Source organism: Dipodomys merriami, unplaced genomic scaffold, assembly GCF_024711535.1.
Source record: "Dipodomys merriami isolate MVZ:Mamm:240054 unplaced genomic scaffold, mDipMer1.0.p SCAF_81, whole genome shotgun sequence".
Taxonomy (NCBI): Eukaryota; Metazoa; Chordata; class Mammalia; order Rodentia; family Heteromyidae; genus Dipodomys; species Dipodomys merriami.
In genome coordinates this window covers 190,129-212,330 of record NW_027206413.1, presented here as the reverse complement: position 1 = coordinate 212,330, position 22,202 = coordinate 190,129, and the positions used below count along the sequence as shown (strand labels likewise).

The 22,202-nt window shown below is 48.0% G+C and overlaps 2 protein-coding genes across 10 annotated transcripts in view; both read left to right on the top strand.

Moving 5' to 3' along the window:
* Positions 1-13,381, top strand: part of LOC138819690 (dynamin-3) — a 421,025-nt gene extending 407,644 nt beyond the window's left edge. For 2 of the 4 annotated variants that reach the window (XM_070011192.1, XM_070011193.1), the window contains one exon: positions 3,558-5,026. In XM_070011192.1, coding sequence (XP_069867293.1) covers positions 3,558-3,627 — 70 coding nt within the window. In that variant the 3' untranslated portion in view covers positions 3,628-5,026. Of the gene's footprint in view, positions 1-3,557; positions 5,027-12,168; positions 12,256-13,222 lie in introns of those variants that run through there. The other 2 variants (XR_011369577.1, XM_070011194.1) reach the window with 2 other exon arrangements.
* Positions 13,382-15,478: 2,097 nt separating this feature from the next.
* The window catches only part of LOC138819732 (uncharacterized protein C1orf105-like), a 31,733-nt gene continuing 25,009 nt past the window's right edge, over positions 15,479-22,202 (top strand). For all 6 annotated transcript variants that reach the window (XR_011369589.1, XR_011369590.1, XM_070011284.1 and 3 more), the window contains exon 1: positions 15,479-15,872. Coding sequence is in view for 4 of the 6 variants with exons in the window: in XM_070011284.1 (XP_069867385.1) it covers positions 15,852-15,872 (21 nt within the window). In the remaining 2 variants the exon portion in view is untranslated. The remainder of the gene's footprint in view (positions 15,873-22,202) is intronic.

The following is a 22,202-nucleotide window of genomic DNA, read 5'->3' as shown; positions in this document are numbered from 1 at the left end:
CTTCATATTGAAGCAACCCTTGGCATTCCCTTTTTGTCTGTACAGCGCTCCGCTCTCAGTCACCTCTGCAAGTGTCAGCCTAGGTCTGGTTTAATTGGGGTCTACTACATTGAATTTTACACTTGCTTTCTCTAAAGATGAGAATTTAAAGTGCATATTTAAAAAATAAAATGCATATTTTGTCTATACCATTTCATAAGCAAATACAAACCTCCCTAAACAAAAGGTTGTTTTGCTGCTTGTGACTCACAAGAAACCTACAGTACTGTAGTATCTTGGTATCTACAACACGACCCGTGCTTAATTCTAACCCCCAAGAGACACCCGTGGGCATCTATGGCCAGTGCTTCAACCTGCACAGATTCTGCTCTAGCATTTTCTTTTTCAGTCTTACTTTGTCTGTCTTGCAAGTGACTTAACTTCCTAACAAGTCAGAGTTCAGATCGTTGGCTTTGCCCCAGAGCCTCGGGCCTCAGAGCATGGTTGTAGGACCAGCACACGGGTGTCATCTGACACTTAGAGCAATGTCCGGCTCCATCAGCAACTCCGGACGGCGCCTAGAAACATGTTTACACAAGCCCCACCCACCCCGGGCATTGTGCAAGGTGCAACTGGGGAGCCCTTGCTCAGACCCTCACGCTATCACTACCCCGAAGAGCACATGCTGGCCTGGGAGTCACAGACTCTCGGTAGGGAAGGAAAGAGACCGACCTCAGTCTCGCCTCCCATCCCAAGCTAAGGAGGAATAAAGGCAAAGGCAGAAAGGTCAAGCCGGGTGGGAAACCCATACCATGCAGAATTTTCTAGACCCACCCCTCAGGCTGATAGAGCTCACCCCATGAGCGCTCAAGACCAGCTAGCTCAGAGAACGGATGAAATTGTCATTGTTCTAGCCTTAAAAGAGAACTAGCGAGAGGAGAAAAGCAGCCATGCGCGACACCTCCTCTGTCTTATCAGGAGGCCGCGCTGCCTCCTGAGCCACCCACTGCGGCACAGCCACTTTCCCACTCACCCAGCCATAGTCCAGAGGGCGCGTAATGGCCCGGCCCTGCAGCTACGAGCAGTTTCAGTGCCACATCTCTCCCTTTGATTTGGAAGCAGAAACGCGGCTCTTCTGTCATAACCATAAACCTCCCACACACCACATAGTGTTTCAATAACTACTAAATGATACAAGATGCTCTATTTCAATATAATGGATTATTTAATGAAGCCCATCGCTAAACAAAGCAACTGAGGAAATTTGGTACAAAACAAATAGCTTTGCTTTGCCCAAAACAAACTGTCTTGTGAGGTGAATTTCTTTGGAAACTCTTGGGATGAGTTAGGACCTAGACCGATGAAATGGCCTGGAACAGTCCACCTTAAATGTGTTTCTGGTGTTGGAGTTGGCAAAGATCTTAGCCTTGCTTATTAAGAAACCCTGAACAATGGGCTGGAAAGGTGGCTCAGTGGTAGAGCGCTTGCCTTGCATGCCTGAGGCCCTGGGTTCGATTCCTCAGCACCACATAAGCAAAAAGAAAAAATCGGGAAGTGGTGCTGTGGCTCAAGTGGTAGAGTGCTAGCCTTGAGCTGAAGAGCTGAGGGACAGCGCCCAGGCCCAGAGTTCTGGCCCCACGACCGGACCCAAAAACAACAACAACAAAAAGAAACCCTGAACAAGTTAATACTTCTCTTGAATTTCTCTCTAGTAGAGTTCCTCATGCAGATCACTGTTTTTATTCTTCCAGAAATAAAATAACGCTCATTCCTTCCAGTAATCATATAAGTACACAGATAAGGTCCTCTAACCCGGAACTGCGCATATTTCAAAGATGTCTTAACCATTTGGAAATGTTATTTTTATTTACTTGCGCACCACAGCGCTACGCAGCGCTTTTTCAGTGCCAGGCCCAAAGGATGTCTTCTTCGAGGACCCGAGCACTTCAGTTCTCCTGATTTATGTATTTGGGGAAAATACTCTGAGCCAAAGATGAGGTTAAGTTCTGGGGTATGGCGGTGGAGAACCGACCGCAGCGCTGACCCGCAGCAGACAGCTGGCCTTCGAATCCCTTCCCTGGCCGCGCTCTGCCGCTGTCCCTCCCCAACCCAGCAACATGGCCCAGGGATTGAAGAGGTCAGGGAGTATTCGCTGATTTCCGTTTCTCCCTTCCTCGTCCCTACCACCGGCTACTTCCCTCTACTCTCATTATTTAAGGTCTAGTCTTGTCCACTCACTATGGATCTAGATCCTCTTATCATTGATTCCAGTGCTTGTAGGCCACACCGCAGATCGCTGCCCTTTCTTTAACCACACTACTTGGAGTTTTTGAGCATCTCAGACAGTACTCCTGGAAGTCATAGGATCTTGCTCCATTGTCCCGGTTAAAAGGCAGAGCTACAGCTTCAAGCACAGCACAGCAAGTCCAAGGCCACCGCTTGCGCGTGGTTGTGGGGCTGCGCTCACCCGACACCCAAACTCACTCAAAGCCGATTAAGATCGGTCCTTCCACAGTGCAGTTGCAGCCAGCGCGTCTCGCGAAACCCAGGCGCCCTCTCCCTGAGTCTCCTCACGTGGGAAAGCCGGGTCTGAAGAACCAAGCCTAGCAAGGCGTAGTGGGCTAGTGAACTACAATCCAACCTCTAGGCCACAGGGATTCAACTTTGAAGCATTTCCTAAGTTTCTTCTTCTATTTTTCTTGTTCATCCAAGTTGGTCAACTCAGTGCTTCTAAACAGAAAATTCTATGACATGAGAGTAATATCTGGGAGGAGTCTTTTGAAAAAAAAATCACTGGAGAGTCTTGTTAAAAAGGAAGATTTCTATTTGTGGAATCTATTGCATTATTCCCAAGATACTGCCTGTGACGTGTGGTGTGCACACGCACACACAACCTCACCTGCTGGGGGAAACATGGGAGTTCAAGGAGCATTAGCGGGTAATGTTGAAAGTCTCAGTGTGACACTGAGTTATCCAGAGTTCATCCGCTAGCACGAGCATCACTGCCCACCAGAGCGATCACGCTGAGCGCCGCTAGCACCACAGCCGCGACAGGAGCAGTACAACCAGAGCTGCGGCTCCCCCCGAACCTGTTCACACTCCTAGAGAACTCTGAAGAGCCTGGGTCTGTCATTGTCCAGTACTCCGCAGATCAGCAGCAAAGTACAGAAGAGATTGGAGAGTGCTGCTGCTTAGTGCAGCGGGGGTACCACCGACGCTGGACACAGAGCGGAGGACGGACACGCCCGGGAGACATTGCAGAGGAGCAACTCAAACGCCAGTGTTGTCTAAGACTTGCTGGAGAGGGTAAAGCACAACGGCTGTACTCTGCCACCACGTCTGCGCACTATGCCCCCGGCGCCCTCCACATGACCCTACTCTGTGCGAGCACTGGGAGTGAGCCCCTGGCTTTGGAGGCAGATGTCCCTGAGTGTCGGGTGGGTGAAAGGTGAGGCGCTGAGGTCAGGCTGTCCCGAGTTGCATGAGCATGCGCACGGTGGCCCAGTCTCGGTGTCCTGGGGACAGTTCTGTGCTGTTCTGCTTGGATTTTGACCTGTCTCTTTCTCTCCTCTTTCTAGCCGGAGACCACCCCCATCACCAACTCGTCCCACTATAATCCGTCCGCTAGAGTCCTCCTTGTTAGACTAAAATGAAGTGCCTGGTGTCCAACTAATCACTAATGAGTTAATGTGAACGCAGCACACTGGCAACCATTGCCGCACACCATGAGTAGCCGCATTGTGGACATCGGTAGGCAAGTAACCAGTTTTACTAACGCATTCATCGCTCATCCTCATGGCTCATGGTCTGTCTGTCAGACCTGTAGGGGCTGACCCTTGAAAACCACTGCCCCCAGAGAGGCTCCTGTGTCATTCTGCCTGAGGTAGGGGTGGAGCGCAGCCCTGCGTTTGGGTTCCATTTGCCTACCCTGACCTATGTTTGAGATGACTTTGGCCAAGCGTTGCTGCATATCCTTCAGAAAGGAGCTCCTGACAGAGATGAGATCATGAACTTAGAGCTAATCCATACGTGTTTTTCTCCTGCATAGTTTAGGATGGCAACTACTCCATAATTACGTAGTTAGCTCCTATCCTAGCCCCTGTCCTTCCTTATGTTCATAAGACTAGTAGGAAGCGATTTCTTTAGAGGAGGATTCCTTAAGTATACAACTTTTCCGGAAGCACAAGGTACTTTGCAAAGGGAAAAATCTGCATGGTGTGCTCTAGAGAGCTCCCCACACCAGTGCGCGTTGCTTCTTGCTAAAAGCATATGCAACAATGCGTTAAGGTTGTTTAAGAAAGCAAGTCAGTAGATTTGACTAAAGTTCAAAGCAGCAGCAAAATGTCACATATGTAAAAATGTCTGAAAAGTATAACCTCTTTATTCCCTTCTATGTTCGACTCCTGGTTGGTTAAAGTGAAGGATGACAGGGAAACTTTACTTTTCCCAGTTGATCTAACTTTTGATATGGCTAACTATACTTTCATACTAATTCCCATTTATTCTTGTCATTAACATTTTTAAAGAAAAAATTCTTTCCATGTTAACCCATGATTCCCTGGTATTATTTCCTTGTAAAACACACACACACACACACACACACACACACACACACACACACACACACACACACACACACACACACACACACACACACACACACACACACACACACACACACACACACACACACACACACACACACACACACACCCCAAAATGGGTTTGGTGTATGTCTCGATCCATTATAGGCTCTCTTTAATCTTCAAATGCACTATAAGATACTTATATGATACTAACTGGAAGAATGACTTCTATGATCTGAAGAAGCCAGTCCATCATACCATGGCTCAACAGCCTGCTCCTGTCTTTAAAGAGGTAGCACTTCAAAGTGCCTATCTTACTGAGAGCTAAAGCAAATTTGCAATTTCTGACATTTCTACAATTTAAAAGGACAGTTTCACCCAGAGGTTAATAGTTCAGGCATGAGCTAAGTTCTGAACTACCTAGGGCCAAATGATTAACATGTAGGAAACAGCCTGAAGCCAAATGGATTTTGTCTGCTAACTGTTCCCAGACAGCAGAGCAAGGCTTCCACTGAATCGTGGGGTCACCTGACATTTATTTCATATTCTACAGAAGTAAATCAGGTTTTACTAAGTGCAATGTCTCCCTTTGAGAGCAGCAAACATGATTTGTAGGTTAACCTATCTTTAATTTCCTGTGTAGTTTATACCCAAAGCAGATACCCATAAAGCACGAAGTAAAGACTTTCAGCCATTATTAAAAGAGAGCTTGCCAAGTGGAATGGCATTGTGTTGAACCCGTCCAAAGGTCACAGCTAGCCACTTACTCTTGGCAAAAGTCGGAGAATATATGGTTTCCAAAAAGGGTATTTCAACTTTTAAAGTTAAAAGGGATTGTAGAAAGAACATTACTACTCTTAAGTCTTCTTGTGTCTTCAATGGGAAAAAAAAGTAACTGTTTGTGAATGAAACCAATGCATAAAACACATATTGTATTTTGAAAACAGTGTCACAGCTAAGTGGAAGATGTTAAGTAACCATTCCCACAATCTGCTGTGAGGACTTTTCATGAAATGGCCTCGGTTTAGGCTCCCTTTCCCGCGTCCTTCGAACTCTCTAAAACAGGCAGCTCACAAATTGCATAGTGCAGAGTTTGGCTTTGTGCTAATGGTGGTTTCGTATTTTGCTGTATTTCTGAAATTTCCTTCTGTTAAACAACACTATTGTGGACACCCACTGGGGTGTTCTCTGATCACACAAACCAATGTCCAATGTCAGAGAACACTGGAGGTTTCCTTTCTTTTTCCCCACTGATCTTTATGCAGTCATAAACAATGGTGTTGGTGTTTGTCGTCCTGGGCTTTTGCTTTTTGATTACATTCCTGCACATGCACTCTCCCAATTGTCTCTCCTCATGGGCACATTTTTGTTGTGTGTCAAACTCCCATGAGGAGTCTGAGAGAACCCAGCCTCTCCCGGAGCTCTGGCCTTCCGCACTGTTCTCAGCTTGCCGTGGCGCGTGTGCTTTTCTGTGGAAACGGAGGGCCAGTGTGAGGGGCAGTGCACAGCAGCCCCGGCATGGGAACGCAGCGTGAAGAACCGCGTTGCTCTCATGGCCACCGCCTCCCTGCAGCTGGTGGCTCTGGCGCTGCCCACACAGTCGATGGAACGCTGTCTTGTCAAGAACAAAAACATCAGTGTTTTTAGGATTATGGACAATTAAACGCTACGTGCTGGACAAGTAAATCTAGTTTTGTTGGCACATGCTAAATCTTGCCTGAACGTTGATTAATTGGAATAACCACTTCCTCAATTGTGGACAGATTACAGAAATAGCATTGATTTAGAACAGGCATATTGCATTTCTAAAATCACCTGCCAAGAATATCCTTCCAAATCTTGCTTTTAGATGTGTGTTGTAACATAGAAGAGCAGTAAGTCTGATTATTAGCAGATAAAACTCATTCTATCCCTAATCATCATAATAAAACCAGTTCCTGTGATGCATTGATAAACCTTCTGAAGTTAGGGTTAAAAACTAGTCACTAGGTTAACACTGTGACTATTTAGGATAGACTATAGCCATAATAGTCAAGACATATGAATGGGACCTAATACCAGTATGTGATAAATGCTGATGTTTCCTGTGACAACACGTTTGCTATGCATGGCTCTATGTACACAGCATATACACAGTAAATTCGTTGCTGTAAGTGTGTGTACTTTGTGTCCCTTAGTGTATTATGCCACACGCATAGGGCTAGAAGTATAGCTCAGCCATAAAAGCACCTGCCTATCAAGTGCAAGGTCCTGAGTTCAAACCCCAGCAAAGCCACAAGCATGAGTGGGATTGTATGTGCACTGTGTATATACATACATATATATTATGGGTATGTGTCGGTGTAAATATCTATGTAAACATGCTCAGCATGTCTGTGAGTGTGAGCATGAAGACGTTTTTAAACCTTACTAATACAAGAGATAACTTGGGAGGATCTGCCATCACACATGATAACCGTGGGTGGTTCACACTCATAATGTACATGGTATACAACCTTTCCTACTTCTAGACTGCACTCAGAGAGGCATAATGCTCATAATAACCATGACCACAGGTAATGTCCACAGCATTTGTACTGAAATCCACAGAAGGAACTGTTGGTTAGTTTGATAAGATGTCTAAGATCTGTAAGCCTGCCTTTGAGATGCTATTTAGAATTATAAATTATTTTTGGATTGCTGAGCTGACTCTTACAAACAGCCAAGTTGTTCTATATAGTAATTTCTCTCTACAGTAAATTCAAAAAAAAAAAAAAGACGTACTGAGCAATGTAATAAAAGTAGTAGCTATTTCTGAGTAAAATTTCTAATGATGCAAGAGAGAAGTTACTTCTTAGAGGTAGGTTTCCCACTTTTTTGGGTAAATTTTTTTTATTTGACAAAGGCTATAGTTATTTGGCATTGACAGGAATCTCCTTAGAATTAAGAATAAAGCCCAAATAGTTAGTCTCTGAACTATTGTACTCAGCGAGATCAAGCCGTGAGTCTCCCACCATCTCCCACCGGGGGACTCCTCGCAGGGAGCTCGGCGTTGGCTGTGGGTAGAACAGGTCGCGCAGACCTTTCTCCAGAGCGCTTTGGTGTTTTCTAGGTAGTTCACCCGTCTTGTCAAGGTGATACGTTTAAAACCGTGTGGTGTTTTGTACGTGAAACCCTAGGAATATTTTTGGGAGTGTACGCCTTGCTACTTGTGTGTGTGTGCACACCTGTACCAGTGTGTGTGTGTGCACACCTGTACCAGTGTGCGAGTGAGCGAGCGAGACAGAGAGAACTCTAGGAAGGGGGAGCCCCCCGCGCATCGCGAGACCTGGCCACGCCGCCCGCCGGTGTCACGGAGAGGCCTCCCGCGGCTCTGGTTCAGGGCTCCACACAAGGCGCAGCCCAGGAACCCCATTCTTTTTCGTCCTTGCCTTTCAGTTTCCTCCGCTTGGCTCCTTGTAGAACGTGTTTAAAACTGTGACAACACGTACCCCACTCCCGGGTTGGCGGCTACCCGTCTGTAAAAGTCGTTTCTCTGCGCCTCCCGGCCCACCGGCGCTCCGTGACTCCTCCCCATGCACAGCGCTCCTCCTGCTCCCTGGTCTACCTTGCCTTTTCCCCCCTGTTCTGAATCAAATTCTGTTTTTTGCCTTTGTATGAAGGAATTGTGTACAAAGCAGACTCTTGTTCTCTGTGTGGACTGTGATTGCTGCGAGCCGGCTGCCACCTGCTGTCCGGGCACTTTGGGGCGCTCTTAATGGTGCCCTGTGGGCTTTCTGAATGGAAATGAGCAAATTCCTAAAACTTGCATCGTTCCTGAAGGTCACATGGACCTGTTGTGAAAATGTGAAATTGTATTTCTGAACCTGAAATAAATTATAACATTTGAAGGACCCCTCCCATTTCCTCATTCTTGTTTGTATATGTCTAAACCTAAAACCTGAGAGTTTTACATTTTTATACTTTGCTCAATTTGGTCTAAACTTACCAAAAAGAGAGAATGGTCGCATTGTGCGCGTCTGTCGTTGAAGAGGAATGTGTGTTTTGAACCAGGGCCTTGAGCCGGCGCGGCAGGTGCCCCACCACTTGAACCACATCCCCCGCCTACTGCTCTCGTTTTTCCAATAGGGTCTCACTTGTTTTTCCTAATCTGGCTCAGTCCCCAGTCCTTCCACGTATGCTTCCTGTGATTACAGGCCTGTTCTACTGTGCCAAGCTTCTACCCATTGAGATAAGGTCTTATGAACTCTTTGCCCCACCTGCTCTGAACCCCTACCCCAGCCCCCAGCCCAGCCCCTGGGTGTTAAGATTGCAGGCGTGACCCACCATAGTTGGCCAGAAGATTTTTTGGTTTTTTTGGTCGGTCATGGGGCTTGAACTCTGGCCTGGGTGCTGTCCCTCAGCTCTTCACCTCAAGGCACTCTACCACTCTGCGCCACAGTGCCACTTCCGGTTTTCTGGTGGTTAACTGGAGATAAGAGTCTCACAGCCTTTCCTGCCCGGGCTGGCTTTGAACCACAATCCTCAGATTTCAGTCTCCTGAGTAGCTAGGATGACAGGCGTGAGCCACCAGCACCCGGTTTGGCAAGATTTTTAAAGGAGAAAATTAGACAATTCAAAGAAAAGAGAATAGAATATTTCCTCCCAGTTTGAAGGAATGGTCGGAATAGATTGAAAAGGGACAAAAACCTGGTTCCTAGATGATTGGACGGGACGGTCTATGGGACACGCCAAGTGCGCTGGGAGAGCTTGTAAAATGCCCTGAAAGTAGGAGAAGGAGCGCTGGGCCCCCAGACGCTGGGCCCCCAGACGCTGGGCCCCCAGATGATGCTGGGCCCCCAGATGATGCTGGGCCCCCAGATGATGCTGGGCCCCCAGACGCTGGGCCCCCAGATGATGCTGGGCCCCCAGACGCTGGGCCCCCAGACGCTGGGCCCCCAGACGCTGGGCCCCCAGACGCTGGGCCCCCAGATGATGCTGGGCCCCCAGGCGCTGGGCCCCCAGATGATGCTGGGCCCCCAGACGCTGGGCCCCCAGACGCTGGGCCCCCAGAGGGCATTTCTTATAAAGCATAGCTGCCCACCCACCCGGATGCGTGCCCTCTGGAAACACCAGGGACAATGCGCCCCTTCAACTTCCTCTAGTACCAAACGTGAGTGAATGTTCACTATACATACAGCCTGCCTTGAGTTTCCAGACAGATCTCTCCATCGCAAGCGTCTTGACGATGGTCCTCATGAATATACATAATCCCAGACTCTGCCATCCAGATACAGAAGGCAAGAAAGAGATGAGGGGAGACACTGATACCCTTCCATGATCAGAAAATACCTGTTAATGCTCTCTTTCCTGTTCTCGTTTCCCTCTCCATCTCTGCATTGACCTATCTGCCTGTGTTCCATGATGCATGTGTATGTTCCCACACCGTCGAAGGACCCTTTCCCCTGAAATTCCACGTGAGGGCCGTGCTGTGACTCACGTTTCATCTCAACTGCATGATTCGCAGTGTTAGTAATAGCGTCTGAGTCATGTCTAAGGAGAGTTACCACAAGCAAGAGGTTGGCGGGGGAGGGTGTAAAGGAGTCAGCAAAGGGTTTTAACTGTCCCGTTTTCATTCATGTTATTAGAACAACTCTCCCATCCGTGCAGATAGCAGCACGACATCCCAGTGTTTCTGCTGTAACCTTTCAGTGTCACCCAGCAATGCATCTAATGTGTGGGTGAATCAAACTTGCCCTGTGTTCATCGCAGACGCGGCCAGGATTGCCATGTTTCCAGTCATTTGCATGTTGCTCTTCCACCATGGCTGTCTCACAATTAGAACACATGCAAAGATACTGGCTAGAAGCACAGCCTTAATTCCATTTCCCAAATGTCTAAGGGATTTCAACAAGTTATACACACACACACACACACACACACACACACACACACACACACACACACACACACACACACAAAGTAGTAAGAGTTCCTGTTTTAGGACAGTCCCCTGGGAGCACTGGGCTTTGAAGCAGTACCCGGATCCTTGGACAGGAGATCCAAGAGGTATAAAGGCGGCAATAAGAGACAAACACCGCAAGTGTTAGTGAACCTGGCGTCGGACCCCCTGGTGTCAGACTCAGATTATTTCCTACTTCCTTTCTGCCATTCTCCAAAACAGAGCTCTGTTGAATTGACTGCATTTCCTTCATCAGCTTTTTGTGATGGAAGCGGGGAAGCAGGGTGCTTTCGAACTAAGATCAGCAGAGTGTAAGTTAGAAGACCTTACCGAGCCTCGGCTCTGGGATATCTCATTACCTAAAGTGATACACAAAGCAAGCAAGCAAATAATGTTTTGTGAGATTCTCATGGAAGGGAACAAAGCTATAAGGAAATCTTTCCAGAATCTTTCCAGGGATCTTTCCAGAAGAATGTCACCGTCAGGATAAACTGCAGCACTGAGACAGAACCAAGAAAATGGGGATCATTCACCATTCTTATTAATAACCACGTTACAGACAATTCGCATGATCCATGTGAAGAGTTTCCTGTCTCTTTACCTTAGTATTTGGGGCAAGCAACTTATAAAGTTCTTTTTCAGAAAGTTTGGGAAAATGTAACCTGAAATTATAATCTACATTAGGTAGACTTGCTTGTCTGGTGAATTCATTAGCAACTCGGCATTCCAGCTTTTATAGTGGAGTAACAGCATGATGTACCTTTGTAGTTGTACATGTAAAAAGCTCCAATATAATGCTGCCAGGCGCCGGTGACTCACGCCTGTCATCCTAGCTGCTTAGGAGGCTGAGATCTGAGGATCACAGTTGGAAGCCTGCTAGGCAGGGTAGCCTGGAAGTCTCTTGTTTCCATTTAACCACCCAAAATCTGGAAGTAGGGCTGTGGCTCAAGTGGTAGAGCACTAGCCTTGAGGGAAAAGCTGAAGTATAGCTCTCAAGCCCTGAGTTCAAGCCCCGGTACTCGCACAAAAAGGTAACATAAAAACTGCAGTGTGATCAGTTAATAACATGCGGCACTTGGGGGGAAGAAAACAATTTCAAAAACCCAGACTGCTGTGGTGAACTAGCTAATCCATTGATAGCATCGTTTGGAAAGTCAAGTCCAAGCTAAGTAGAGACGGGAAGAAGGAGCTGTCCGATGGGAGGTCGCCCTGTTGCTGGATTAGAACGCCAAGCCAGCTCCCCGGGGAAAGCGCTCGATGGCCCCGCCCCCACCCGGCTGAGGCCATTAACCATTCACGTGTTCTAGCTGGTTTACTGGGCAGGTGACAAATCTCCTTGAGCCTGACAGAAACTTCATGACATTCTCTTCATGAAAACACCAGGGATCCCCATTACCTGGGTGTCACAAGCTAAAGACAGAAAGGTTAGGTACTAATCACAAGGGCCTGGTTGTTTAATGGAGGAGCGGTCTCCTTGGTGTAGCCAGCTAAATGCACTGAAGAAAAATCGGTCTTGGATTTAGGGGAAGACACGATCATTTTTTTGAACCACAGTTCAAACAAAAAAAAAGTCGGTCATTTTGTCTCCATTAACTTCTCTCTCTCTCTCTCTCTCCCCCTGCCTCTCTCTCAGAAGATTAAAAAAAGAAGTGTTTGTTTTGTTTTTGCTTTCTGTTTTTGTAGACCTCATTGCTCCACTCACTGACTGAGGTGAACCGAGTGTGTGGGACACCGGGATGATAGCCACAGTGAAGCTCCACAGAGAGCAGGGTATGACCCCGCCCGGGGCTCTGACTTGCTGTCCCTCCCCTGGAGCTCCTGACTGACGCAGTTAGGAGGAGGAAATCAAAGCATAGATAGCCTTTCTGTGAAACCAATGGGACAAACCTTGTTTGGCCTGCTCTTTGCCTGCTTGCCACATCTGACTTCACACACCGTGGGCCTGACCAGATCCTAGCCACGCTCACAATATGGAAAAAAAAATCCAACAAATCAGCTTTTATTTGCCCTGGACCCACTTCAGAATAAGTGGGAATTTCAGCTGAGACTAGTTCTCAAACAGGGCAGAAAGCCCACCAACCCCTGAGATCAGCACAGATGAGCCCACCACCCATCCCCGGAGGCCTGGCCAGGTGATAGACACATCACCACTAATCATCTGGAGCAAGTCTATATTTACAGATCATGTTCTGTAAGATTTCCACATCATGATTGCATTTCCCACTTGATCTCTTGACAACTTCAAAATTCCCACACTTAAAAAAAATTCAGCCTTCAGATTTCTAGATCAGTACCCTCCCCCTCTATGGAGATCTCACAACACTTATTTAAGTCTTTGGAAATAAATGTGTGTCACAAGGCCAGGGCTAGGAGTCCAATAGGCTAGTTTATAAAGGTGCTCGGGCCTGGGTACAAGTCAGAGGTCTCTTACACGTGATTGCAAGGATTTATAATTCCATGGTGTGAAATGGAGGAGTGTTCAGGAGGCTCAAATGGCTCATGTCTCGCATGCTGCTGGTGACAATACAATGTCTTGGAAACTACTAACTTTGCTCTGTGATAATATTCCTTCATTTCTCCTGCATGCCTGCCTGCTTCTTTTGTCTGGTTTGAATTGGATTTTGGTGGGATTTTTTTGCATGTTATTATTTGTATTTATTTTCTAACGTAAACATTGTTTGCTTCCTCCGAATCTGTGTTTTTCTTTTGTTATTTTCTTTTGTTTTGTTTTTACTAGGCGACCCCCTCCTGCAGTTCCAGGAAGACCATCCTAACCCCATCATTCACCTCCTTTTCTTTCCAACAACATTGTCTCTCCATGGTATTTAAGAGCCTTTTGTTTGCACAATATGTCATATGTACATAAAGAACTTTTATTTTTGATCCATATCTATAATAAAAAATAAAGTTTATTCTATATAAAAAATTAAAATGTGCTGTTTCATTTTCTAAACAAGACAACCAAAAGGGGGACTTGGCTTTTATGCCAGGTGAGATGGAAAATACATAATCTGGTGTTTTGAGGAACTTAATTTTCTCAAAAAAGATTGGAGTCCTGAGATCATCAGGTTTGAGATGCTCTTTGGCAGAGAATAATAATGCATCTTCCACTGAAATTTCTGTCCAACAGAAAAGTGAAGAAAATTCTGGGGTCCAGGAAAAACAGAACACTGAACAGGGAAAATCTGCCTCCAGGAATTCCCACCAGCAATTATTATTGCACCAAAATATTTTCCTACTTTACTGTTCTTTTAAACACCTTTATGGAGATGAAATGCGTAAGCTCACAGCTGTGGGTGCACACCTCACAAATCCTCAAATTTTGGAGGTGATGGAGTTTAAGTTCAGGGCCTTGCACTACTGCTTGTGCCGGGTCCCCGCCCCACCCTTTCTCTCTCTCTCTCTCTCTTTTTTTTTTTTTTTTTTTTGCTTTAGTTTATCTTTCACATAAGCGCCCATGTTTCCTCAAGGCTGAAATCTGACCATGACCCTCTCACATAGCTATTCTATTTGGCAAATTCAAGGGGGGAAAAAACCCTATTGTTCAAAATATGAATTCAACAAGGCCAAAAAAAAGATCTTTTTTTCCTAGTACTGCGAATTATGCTCAGAACTTTGTGTTTGCCACTTGGACCATGCCTCCAGCCCCTCAAGAAGATTCTCCATTATCATATATTTACTAACTTTGAGAGAAAAATAAAATTTATCTCAGTCTTCAAGTGATGACTGAAGATGAAGTTGGGATTTTTTGGTTGTTTGGTTGATAAACCTCATGTTCATTTGTCTTGCACTTGGCTACTTTGACCCATGCTTCCAACTAGCTATTGGCGGAGATGGAGTCTCATGAACTTTTCTACCCAGGCTGGCTTTGAATCACAAGCTTCCAGATTAGAGGCATGAGCCACTAGTGCCCAGCCTTGAAGTTTTAGGTCTTTATTTATTTGTTTATTTATTTTTGTCGGTCGTGGGGCCTGAACTCTGGGCCTGGGCGCTGTCCCTCAGCTCTTCAGCTCAAGGCGAGCGCTCTACCACTTGAGCCACAGAGCCACTTACAGCTTTTTCTGCGAATGTGGTGCTAAGGAATCGAACCCAGGGCCTCATGCATGCAAGGCAAGCACTCTACCACTGAGCCACCTTCCCAGCCCGTAGGCCATAATTTTTTTAAAGCACCTCAAAGATTTATCCAAATAAAGTGTTTATAAATGAGGTAACACAGTACAATCCTGCCAGATATGTGGCACCTTCTTGTAGTTTTACATTTCATTTAGAATTTTCTGTTTTGAAGGTTTACACGGCCTAAATCAGGGTGATTTAAAGGTAGCACTCGGCTGGGTACTGGCTGCTCAGGCTTGTAATCCTATTTCAGGAGGCTGAGCTCTGAAGACCACAGTTCAAAAGCAGCCTGGGCAGGAAAGCTAAACAAAACCAGCGGCCCAGAGACCACCCAGGCCCAGCAGGCATGCACATGCTCACTGACAGACAAACAACCAGCGCCACAACACTGTCCTGTGGGCTTCATGAGCTCACTTACGGGGGTGCGCCACATCTTCTACTTGAAATATCTAGAGTAAAAAAAAGCCAGTCATCAGGACTTGGTGTTCTGCTTATTAAATTGCCAGAGTTGGCTGAGCCCTGGTATGGGGGGAAGGGCACGGGGAGACGTAGGTAGGCCTTCCCCGTTATAACAGAAAAGCCCCGCTTTGAACCATAAAGACCGTTAAGAACCGAAGTGTCCAAGCAAACCTCGTGGCCTTCGCCTGACGCTGTGCGAATTTCAGGCCGTGAGAGCACTGGTAACGAACTTCACAGGCAGCAAAGCCAAGCGTCCAGCCGAAGCGCCCACCTCTGGGCGGGCTGATCACGCCCAGTGACTCCCAGCCGCAGTCTTGTGACCTTCCCAGGAGCTCAGTCCAAACCCACATTCTTCCCAGATAGCTCTGCGCCCAGATTAGTACCCCCACGCAACAGAGAAGGTGTTCCCAGATGACTCACACCACCTCCCCAAGGTCAATCTTTCTGGAGCCGATTGTTACCGAGCTGCTTCAATTCTAGAACCCCATTACCCACTTGTCCCAACCTAAGCGAATGCCACAGAACACAGGAATTGTGACTTCTGATCAAGAAACAATCAAAACCCGAACTCTTCATTCCTAACGGAATATTGGGTCATAATGCTAAGTCACCTGAGAGTGGGTTGAAAAGGGACATATCCGTCACAGGCTGAGACAGGGTCTGCGCACCTGCTTGGCATCCTGAGCGAGAGGCTTGGGGTTCAGAAGTTGCTCTGCAGCTGTCTTCTGCTGGTAGCAAAGAGGGGAACGACAGGTGCCTAGCCGACAGCTAGAAAAATCCAGAACGCCTAAGAGATGGAAAGAAGACTACTGAAGGTAGGAGTCGATGACTCTTAACCCTTTCCTTGCAGGTTTCACTGGTAAACAAACGTCTGTACGTTTCGGAGACTACCCGTACATACCATTAAGGGGTGTTTCAACAGACACCCTAAAAGCTACGCAGAGTGTATTAGTTGACTTTGATCACTGTGACAAGTGTCAAAGTGAAAAAAAGAAAATCTTTAGAGAGGAAGGTCTGGTTTCAGCTCACAGTCCAGGGACTTCAGTCCATGAGCAACTGGACCCATTACTTGGGACAGGAGATGAGGCCGATTGTTACGGCTGGTTCTTCCTGGAAGCAGAGAAGGAGGGAAGGAAGGAGGGGAGAGGGAGGAACGAAGCAAGGAGCAAGAACACAAGAAAGGCCTTTCCAGTTCTGTCCGCCCCACCTCCCATATGGCACAGCTCCGTCAAAGGATGACTCCCTCAATTTGGTCAAGGCCTCAGGATCCAATTACTTCTGTTTTTTAACCACCATGGGGCTTGAACTCAGGGCCTGGGCACTGTCCCTGCGCTGTTGTGCTCAAGGCCGGCACTCTACCACGGGAGCCACAGTGCCACTTCCGGTGTTTTGGCGGTTAATCGGAGATGAAAGTCTTCCTTAGCCTCCCAGGGTGGCTTCAACCATGATCCTCACATCTCAGCCTCCTGAATAGCCAGGGTTACAGCCTCAAGCTACTGGAACCCAGCTGCGCCTACTGGCCCATGGAAAGCAAGCCTCCACAAGGAAGTGTGTAGGAAACATCTCAAATCTAAACCATGACACAACGGTGAGTGAGTAGCCGCTGATTACTTAGCAGCGGAGGGGAGCTCGTGGGTTTGGAGCAGGTGAACTTCAGTACTCTGTGTCCCCAGGTTTGAAAACATGTGCACTTGGCAGCCCACGTTCACTTGCTAACTCCACATTAGGTGTGCGACTAAAAGTCCTCATGAGTGAACGTGCCTCATAAAGGTTCCCATTAAAAAGACGCAAGCCCCTGCCACCATCTTAACCCGGCACAAGTTACTGTTAAACAACGAAACTGTGGGCACACCACGATCAGACCACAATGTGAGGCGCTGCCTGCTTCTGGACGGGTCAGGAATCCACTCTGCTACTTCTACACTCCATCTTCCATCTGACTTCATGGCCCTTTCCAGCCGAGCCAACTTCCAGCCCCATTTTATACCTTCAGGAGTGAAATCCAGGAGAGTGAGTCGTCGACAAGCACAAAGAGAACCTCAGCAAAGCCCAGGAGCCGCACGAAGGAGCTGGGAGTCAGAGGAGAGCCCGGCCTCTCCCGACAGCTGCTAAGAAAGCGTCCGGCCAAAGCCCGCAACACTGCCAAAACCGGTCAGGCTTGGTTTCCTTCTGAATCTCCTTTCAGAGCAAGCTAGAGCCACGAGACAGTTCCTTCTGTCTGTCTGCCTTCTTTTTTAAAGACAAAAATTACTCTCAGCAACACACACAAAAGCTGTCCGAGGCCTCAAGGATCTGATTGTTTAGCATGTGAAAAGGACGGGTGCATGCGTGTGCACGGCGCACACGGCAGGTTCGAGTGCTGGGTTCTGTGTGAGGGAAGTTGCTGGGCACCTGTGAGTGGGTGGGCAGGCTGAGGATGGGACGCAAGGGCAGGGCAGCCACAGTTCTCAGAACACGGGCAAGGCAGAGGAGTGGGGACAGCAGAGTGAGTGCGGAGATTCTTTGAGGATCTTTTCTGGTTGATTCCATGTTCTCGGGAAGCTTGGAGGCAAGGAGCCAGGTGAAGATGATGATGGAGCAGGACGTTACAGGGGAATGAGGAGAGAGCAGCTATGAGAAAGTTCAGGATACTTGGAGATTGGATAGACTATGGATGTGTCAAATGATCACCTTATTAATAGCTTCAGCACTGAGGTGGCGAATTTCAAATAAGCCAGTTTGCACTTTGTGTAGAGAGCTGGATTTGCTCAGCATGGGTTTATCAAACTCGTGTGTGTGTGTGTGTGTGTGTGTGTGTGTGTGTGTGTGTGTGTGTGTGTGTGTGTGCACGTGCATGGACACGATTATAAAGATTGGCCTTGGATTTACCATGGATCAGCAGAGCGAACTGCAAGGTGAGGTATCAGACGGGACTGAGAGACTTTAAAGGTCAGTGGACTGAAACTCTAAAAGGTTAGGCAATGGGGGAGTGGGAAGCTAGGAGGGGGTCAGGGAGTGGATAAAGATTTGTTAGAAGCTGGAGTGGGGAGGGGCAAGGTCGTGGGAAAAGTGAAATCCAAGAAAATGAGAGGCAGGATGGGTAGGCCTTCAAGTGTAAGAAAATGCCAAGAGCTAACGCCACGGAGCACTGGGGGGAGTGGGGACCCTCGGGAGACAGGAAGAAAGGACTGGAGGTCATAGTTCAAAGCAGTTTTGGGGAGGGTGTGCTAGAGTCCGATGCCAAGAGAATCAAAGCTGGAAAGTTCAGGGAGGAGGAAGAAAGGTCTGGAAAGGAAGGGCAGCTCCCTGATGAAGGGCTCAGCAGTCTGACCTGAGAGGCTGTGGTGCCTCGGAGAACGCATGAGCGCGAGCACCATTAGACATGTCCCAGAGAGCAGGGCAAAGGTGGAGGGGACTTTATTAATGAGGGGTAGATGATGGAAAGTTCCAGAAGCTTGGGGGCTGGGAGACGGGGATGGAATAGGAACATACGGAAATGTACAAGGATTAGAGGGGAGAGTGACCTAAACGTCTAGAGACTCTGGGATGGCTAAGGAGGGTTACACTGGTAAATACATTCCAGAAAGTTCCAGGCAGATGCAGTGGTGAGGGTGTAGGTGCTGGTTGGCTTGGGCGGCCTCTGGGCATCCTCTTCCCCTGGAAGAGGCGTGGGCGTCGTTCACCCCATACAAATGTAGAGAATATGTCGAGGAAAGCCTAGGCTGACAGTATGTACTCGGATGGACACCGGGGAGATACGACAAAGGTTAAAAGAGACGACAAGGGATTTGGAAAGCGTTAGAAGCAACCACCAATCCGTGGTCTGTCAGAAAAGCAGAATATCAGCACCGCCTACTCATATTGGCTAGAACGGAGCCTCAGTCTCCTCAGCTGTAAAAGGGACTGTGCTAAGAACAGGATGGTGTGCAAATGCTGCACATAGCACGGGGCTCTCAGATAAGGAGACCTGGAGGGCTGGGGTTATTTCCCAAGCCTTCATTGAATGCTCTCGTAAAAAGGAATATTAATAACTTCCACAAGGTGGCACTGTGTCCCAAACCTACTTCCCTGCATTCAATGGCTTGAAATACTGAATTATCGTGTAACTGATGCCCTCTGCTGACTTTTCTTTCTCTTGTCCTATAACTTTTCTTTGGCTTAGAACATGTGCAGGATAGCTCCATATACCTCCTTCCATGTGCTCAATATGAATGTGTGTGTGCACGTGCACACACAAGTCCTGGAGCTTGAGCTGGGCAGTCCCCGGGCTTCTTTGCTCAAGGCTAGCACTCTACCACTTGAGCCATAGCTCCTCTTTGGAGATAAGAGTCTCAGGGATTTTTCTGCCTGGACTGACTGAACTGTGATCCTCAGATCTCAGCCTCCTGAGAGGCTAGGTTTACAGAGAAGAGCCACTGGCACCTGGCTTCAAGGCAGCGCTCTACCACTTGAGCCACGGCGCCACTTCTGGTTTTCTAGGATTATTGGGGATAAGAGTCTCACGGACTTTCCAGCCTGGCTGGCTTTGAACCACGATCCTCAGATCTCAGCCTCCTGAGTATCTAGGATTACAGATAGGAGCCACCGGCGCCCGGCTAAGTATAAACTTTTACGTCCACAGCCATGTAAAGGTTTTCTCGAGCTTGTAGTACTGACATCAGCCTACAGATCTGATACCATCCCCCTCAGAACCACCACACCTGTGCACACGCCTTCCAGCTACAATGATACCCTGCTATGTCACAGCTCTGCCTTGGTCCCCAGCACCCAGCCTCCGTCCTCGGCTCCTGCGGTTCAGCTTCCCCCTCACCGACTAAGTATCTGAGGTAACAACGTAAAGGAGGAAAGGTCTGTTTTGACTCAGTTTTGGAGTGTTTGGCTCTTCAGACTTGTGGAGAAGCAGTAAGTACACCATGCAGGAGCGGTGTGAAAGCTGCTCACCTCAGGCGTGCTAAGAGAGGGCAGGGAAGAGGCCGGTCCTGCGTCCAGGCACACCCCCGGGATGTAACCCGCCCACTGAGACCCACCTCCCCAGAGCTCTACCGTCCTGTAGGGCCTCTATGGGCCTTGGAAGGACGCTAAGATCCCGCCCCGAGCGGGGTCCTTTGGAAGGGCTGCCCCGCCCCCCCCGCCCCCACCTTGCTCTCACATGCAGCATGCTCCCCAGACTCCCCGCCACTGCCCCTGATGAGCAGTGGAGCTCCCCGTAGGCCGGCAAGCATTTCCAGGTGGATAGCCAATCCCCACGCAGACACAGCCGTCCTCTACACACGGTCCTCCAGAGACCAGTCATGAATGTTCTATTTAGACTTAAGCGATGGGTAACTTTCCCAGCAACTGCAATCCCAGGGCTACCAACCATTCTCCCAATAAGCATACTGCAGGGGAGTCATCCTTCACAGCAATACGAAATGCCTCAAGATTGGTTTCTTAACAAAGGATATATAGCTTTTTTTTTCTTGCAATTTTCCCTGTGCCTTTCAAAAACGTTTCTATTCGTGGCCTGTATAACTTTTTAGAGTTACCCTGCAGAAAATACAAGGGATGTATTTTCACTTGGCCTAAATACATCCAGCTCAAATTCCAGTGCCTTCTAAATACATCACAATTTGGTAAACAAATCACTTTCCTCCACCCTGGGCAGTTACTGTTTAGAGCTGGGGATCAAACCCACTGCCTTGTGCATGCTAGCGTGCGAATGCTCTCCCAGCGAGCCACCCCTCAGCCTGCCCCGAGAAATTGTATAGTCTTTTCAGGCTGTTGTCCCGCAATCCCCTCGAGTGCGTACTCGTTGAACTTCGATTTCTTTCATTTGGATGGTTCCAGTTGTCTCAGTGACTGACCTATTTCTAATACCACTATCGTTAGTTCTGTACCCCAAATTCCAGGTACAAAAGCACTGGGTCCTATTTCTCAACATGCTTCTGAATTATGCTCGGAACTCTGAGCTGCCGTGCTGTGTGCTCCACGCAGCCTCACAAGCACCCCAAATGCACACCCAGGCCCATGCGGCTAGAGGCTCGGCGGGCCTGCTACTCCTCTCCCTCTTTATGTAAAGGTGCTGACTTCTGGCCTCAGCCCGCTCACCCCACACAGTGTGGACCTTCATTTTTATCTCCATTTCTGCAACAGGCCACATTCAGGTTCTGAAGGCGGTAAAGTGTTGAGTTCAGCCTCAGCTGCTACTTTCCATACTTTCCATAGGACAGTGTATTCTACATCCCTCTTCAAAAGCCCCTTGACTTGGAGTAATGCAAAGTGGTCACACAGACTCAATCCCCGCCTCTACAGCCGTTTACCCACCAGCATGCGGCAGGGCTGAAGCCCTTTCGAACATATGGTACAGTCCACTCCGGATGGGATGGCCTTCTCCCTGCAATGACCACTTTCCTATCCAAACCGAGTCTTCTGCTGCCTCCTCCACTTTCCCACGTCCAGTAGCTGTCCGCTCCCCACTGTTACCCCGCCCCAAGGAGCCTCCACAGCCACCAAACCAAGTAGTTAGGCGACAGGGAAGGAAAGTGGAAAATGATTCAGTCATCCGTCCACTGTTCTTCAAATCTGTGGAGCTTTCTGCTCACTGATATGGATGAGGTTGCCAAGTGAATTCCCTAAAGTTGGCTATCAGAAACCCACTCAAATAAGGCAAGAATACTAAAACCCAAAAACAAAACCAGCTGAGCATGAGGGCTCAGTGCTAGGAAGCACCCAGGACACTGGCTTTAAGTTTGAGATGCAGGAAGACCGAGTTTAAAACCCCGCTTCCAGACAATGTATGTCTACGGAATTATTATAAGCCAATTCTGGCAACTTTAAGACACAGGGTAGCCTACACCATGCAGACAGAACCATGGAGGCCAGTCCGAAGTCCCTTCTTTGCCCCTGAGCCAGTTGGAGCAGTTGGTATCCTCACTGAACAGGGCTTACCAGCCCCATAGTGTTCCCCAGCCACAGGCGGCCACTATTTGATGACATTGCTGATCAGCCCCACAAAGGCCCTTGTTACACTGCCCTAATGCCATGGTCGGTGTCATTTCAATGCCACCTACCCTAAATGCTAGCTCCTCTCAAGCATGGCCTAATGACTCCAGATGAACCTTGTCTCCAGCTTCTCGGAATCCCCCTAACATTCTGCTTGTATTAACACATTGTTCTCCTTTATTATC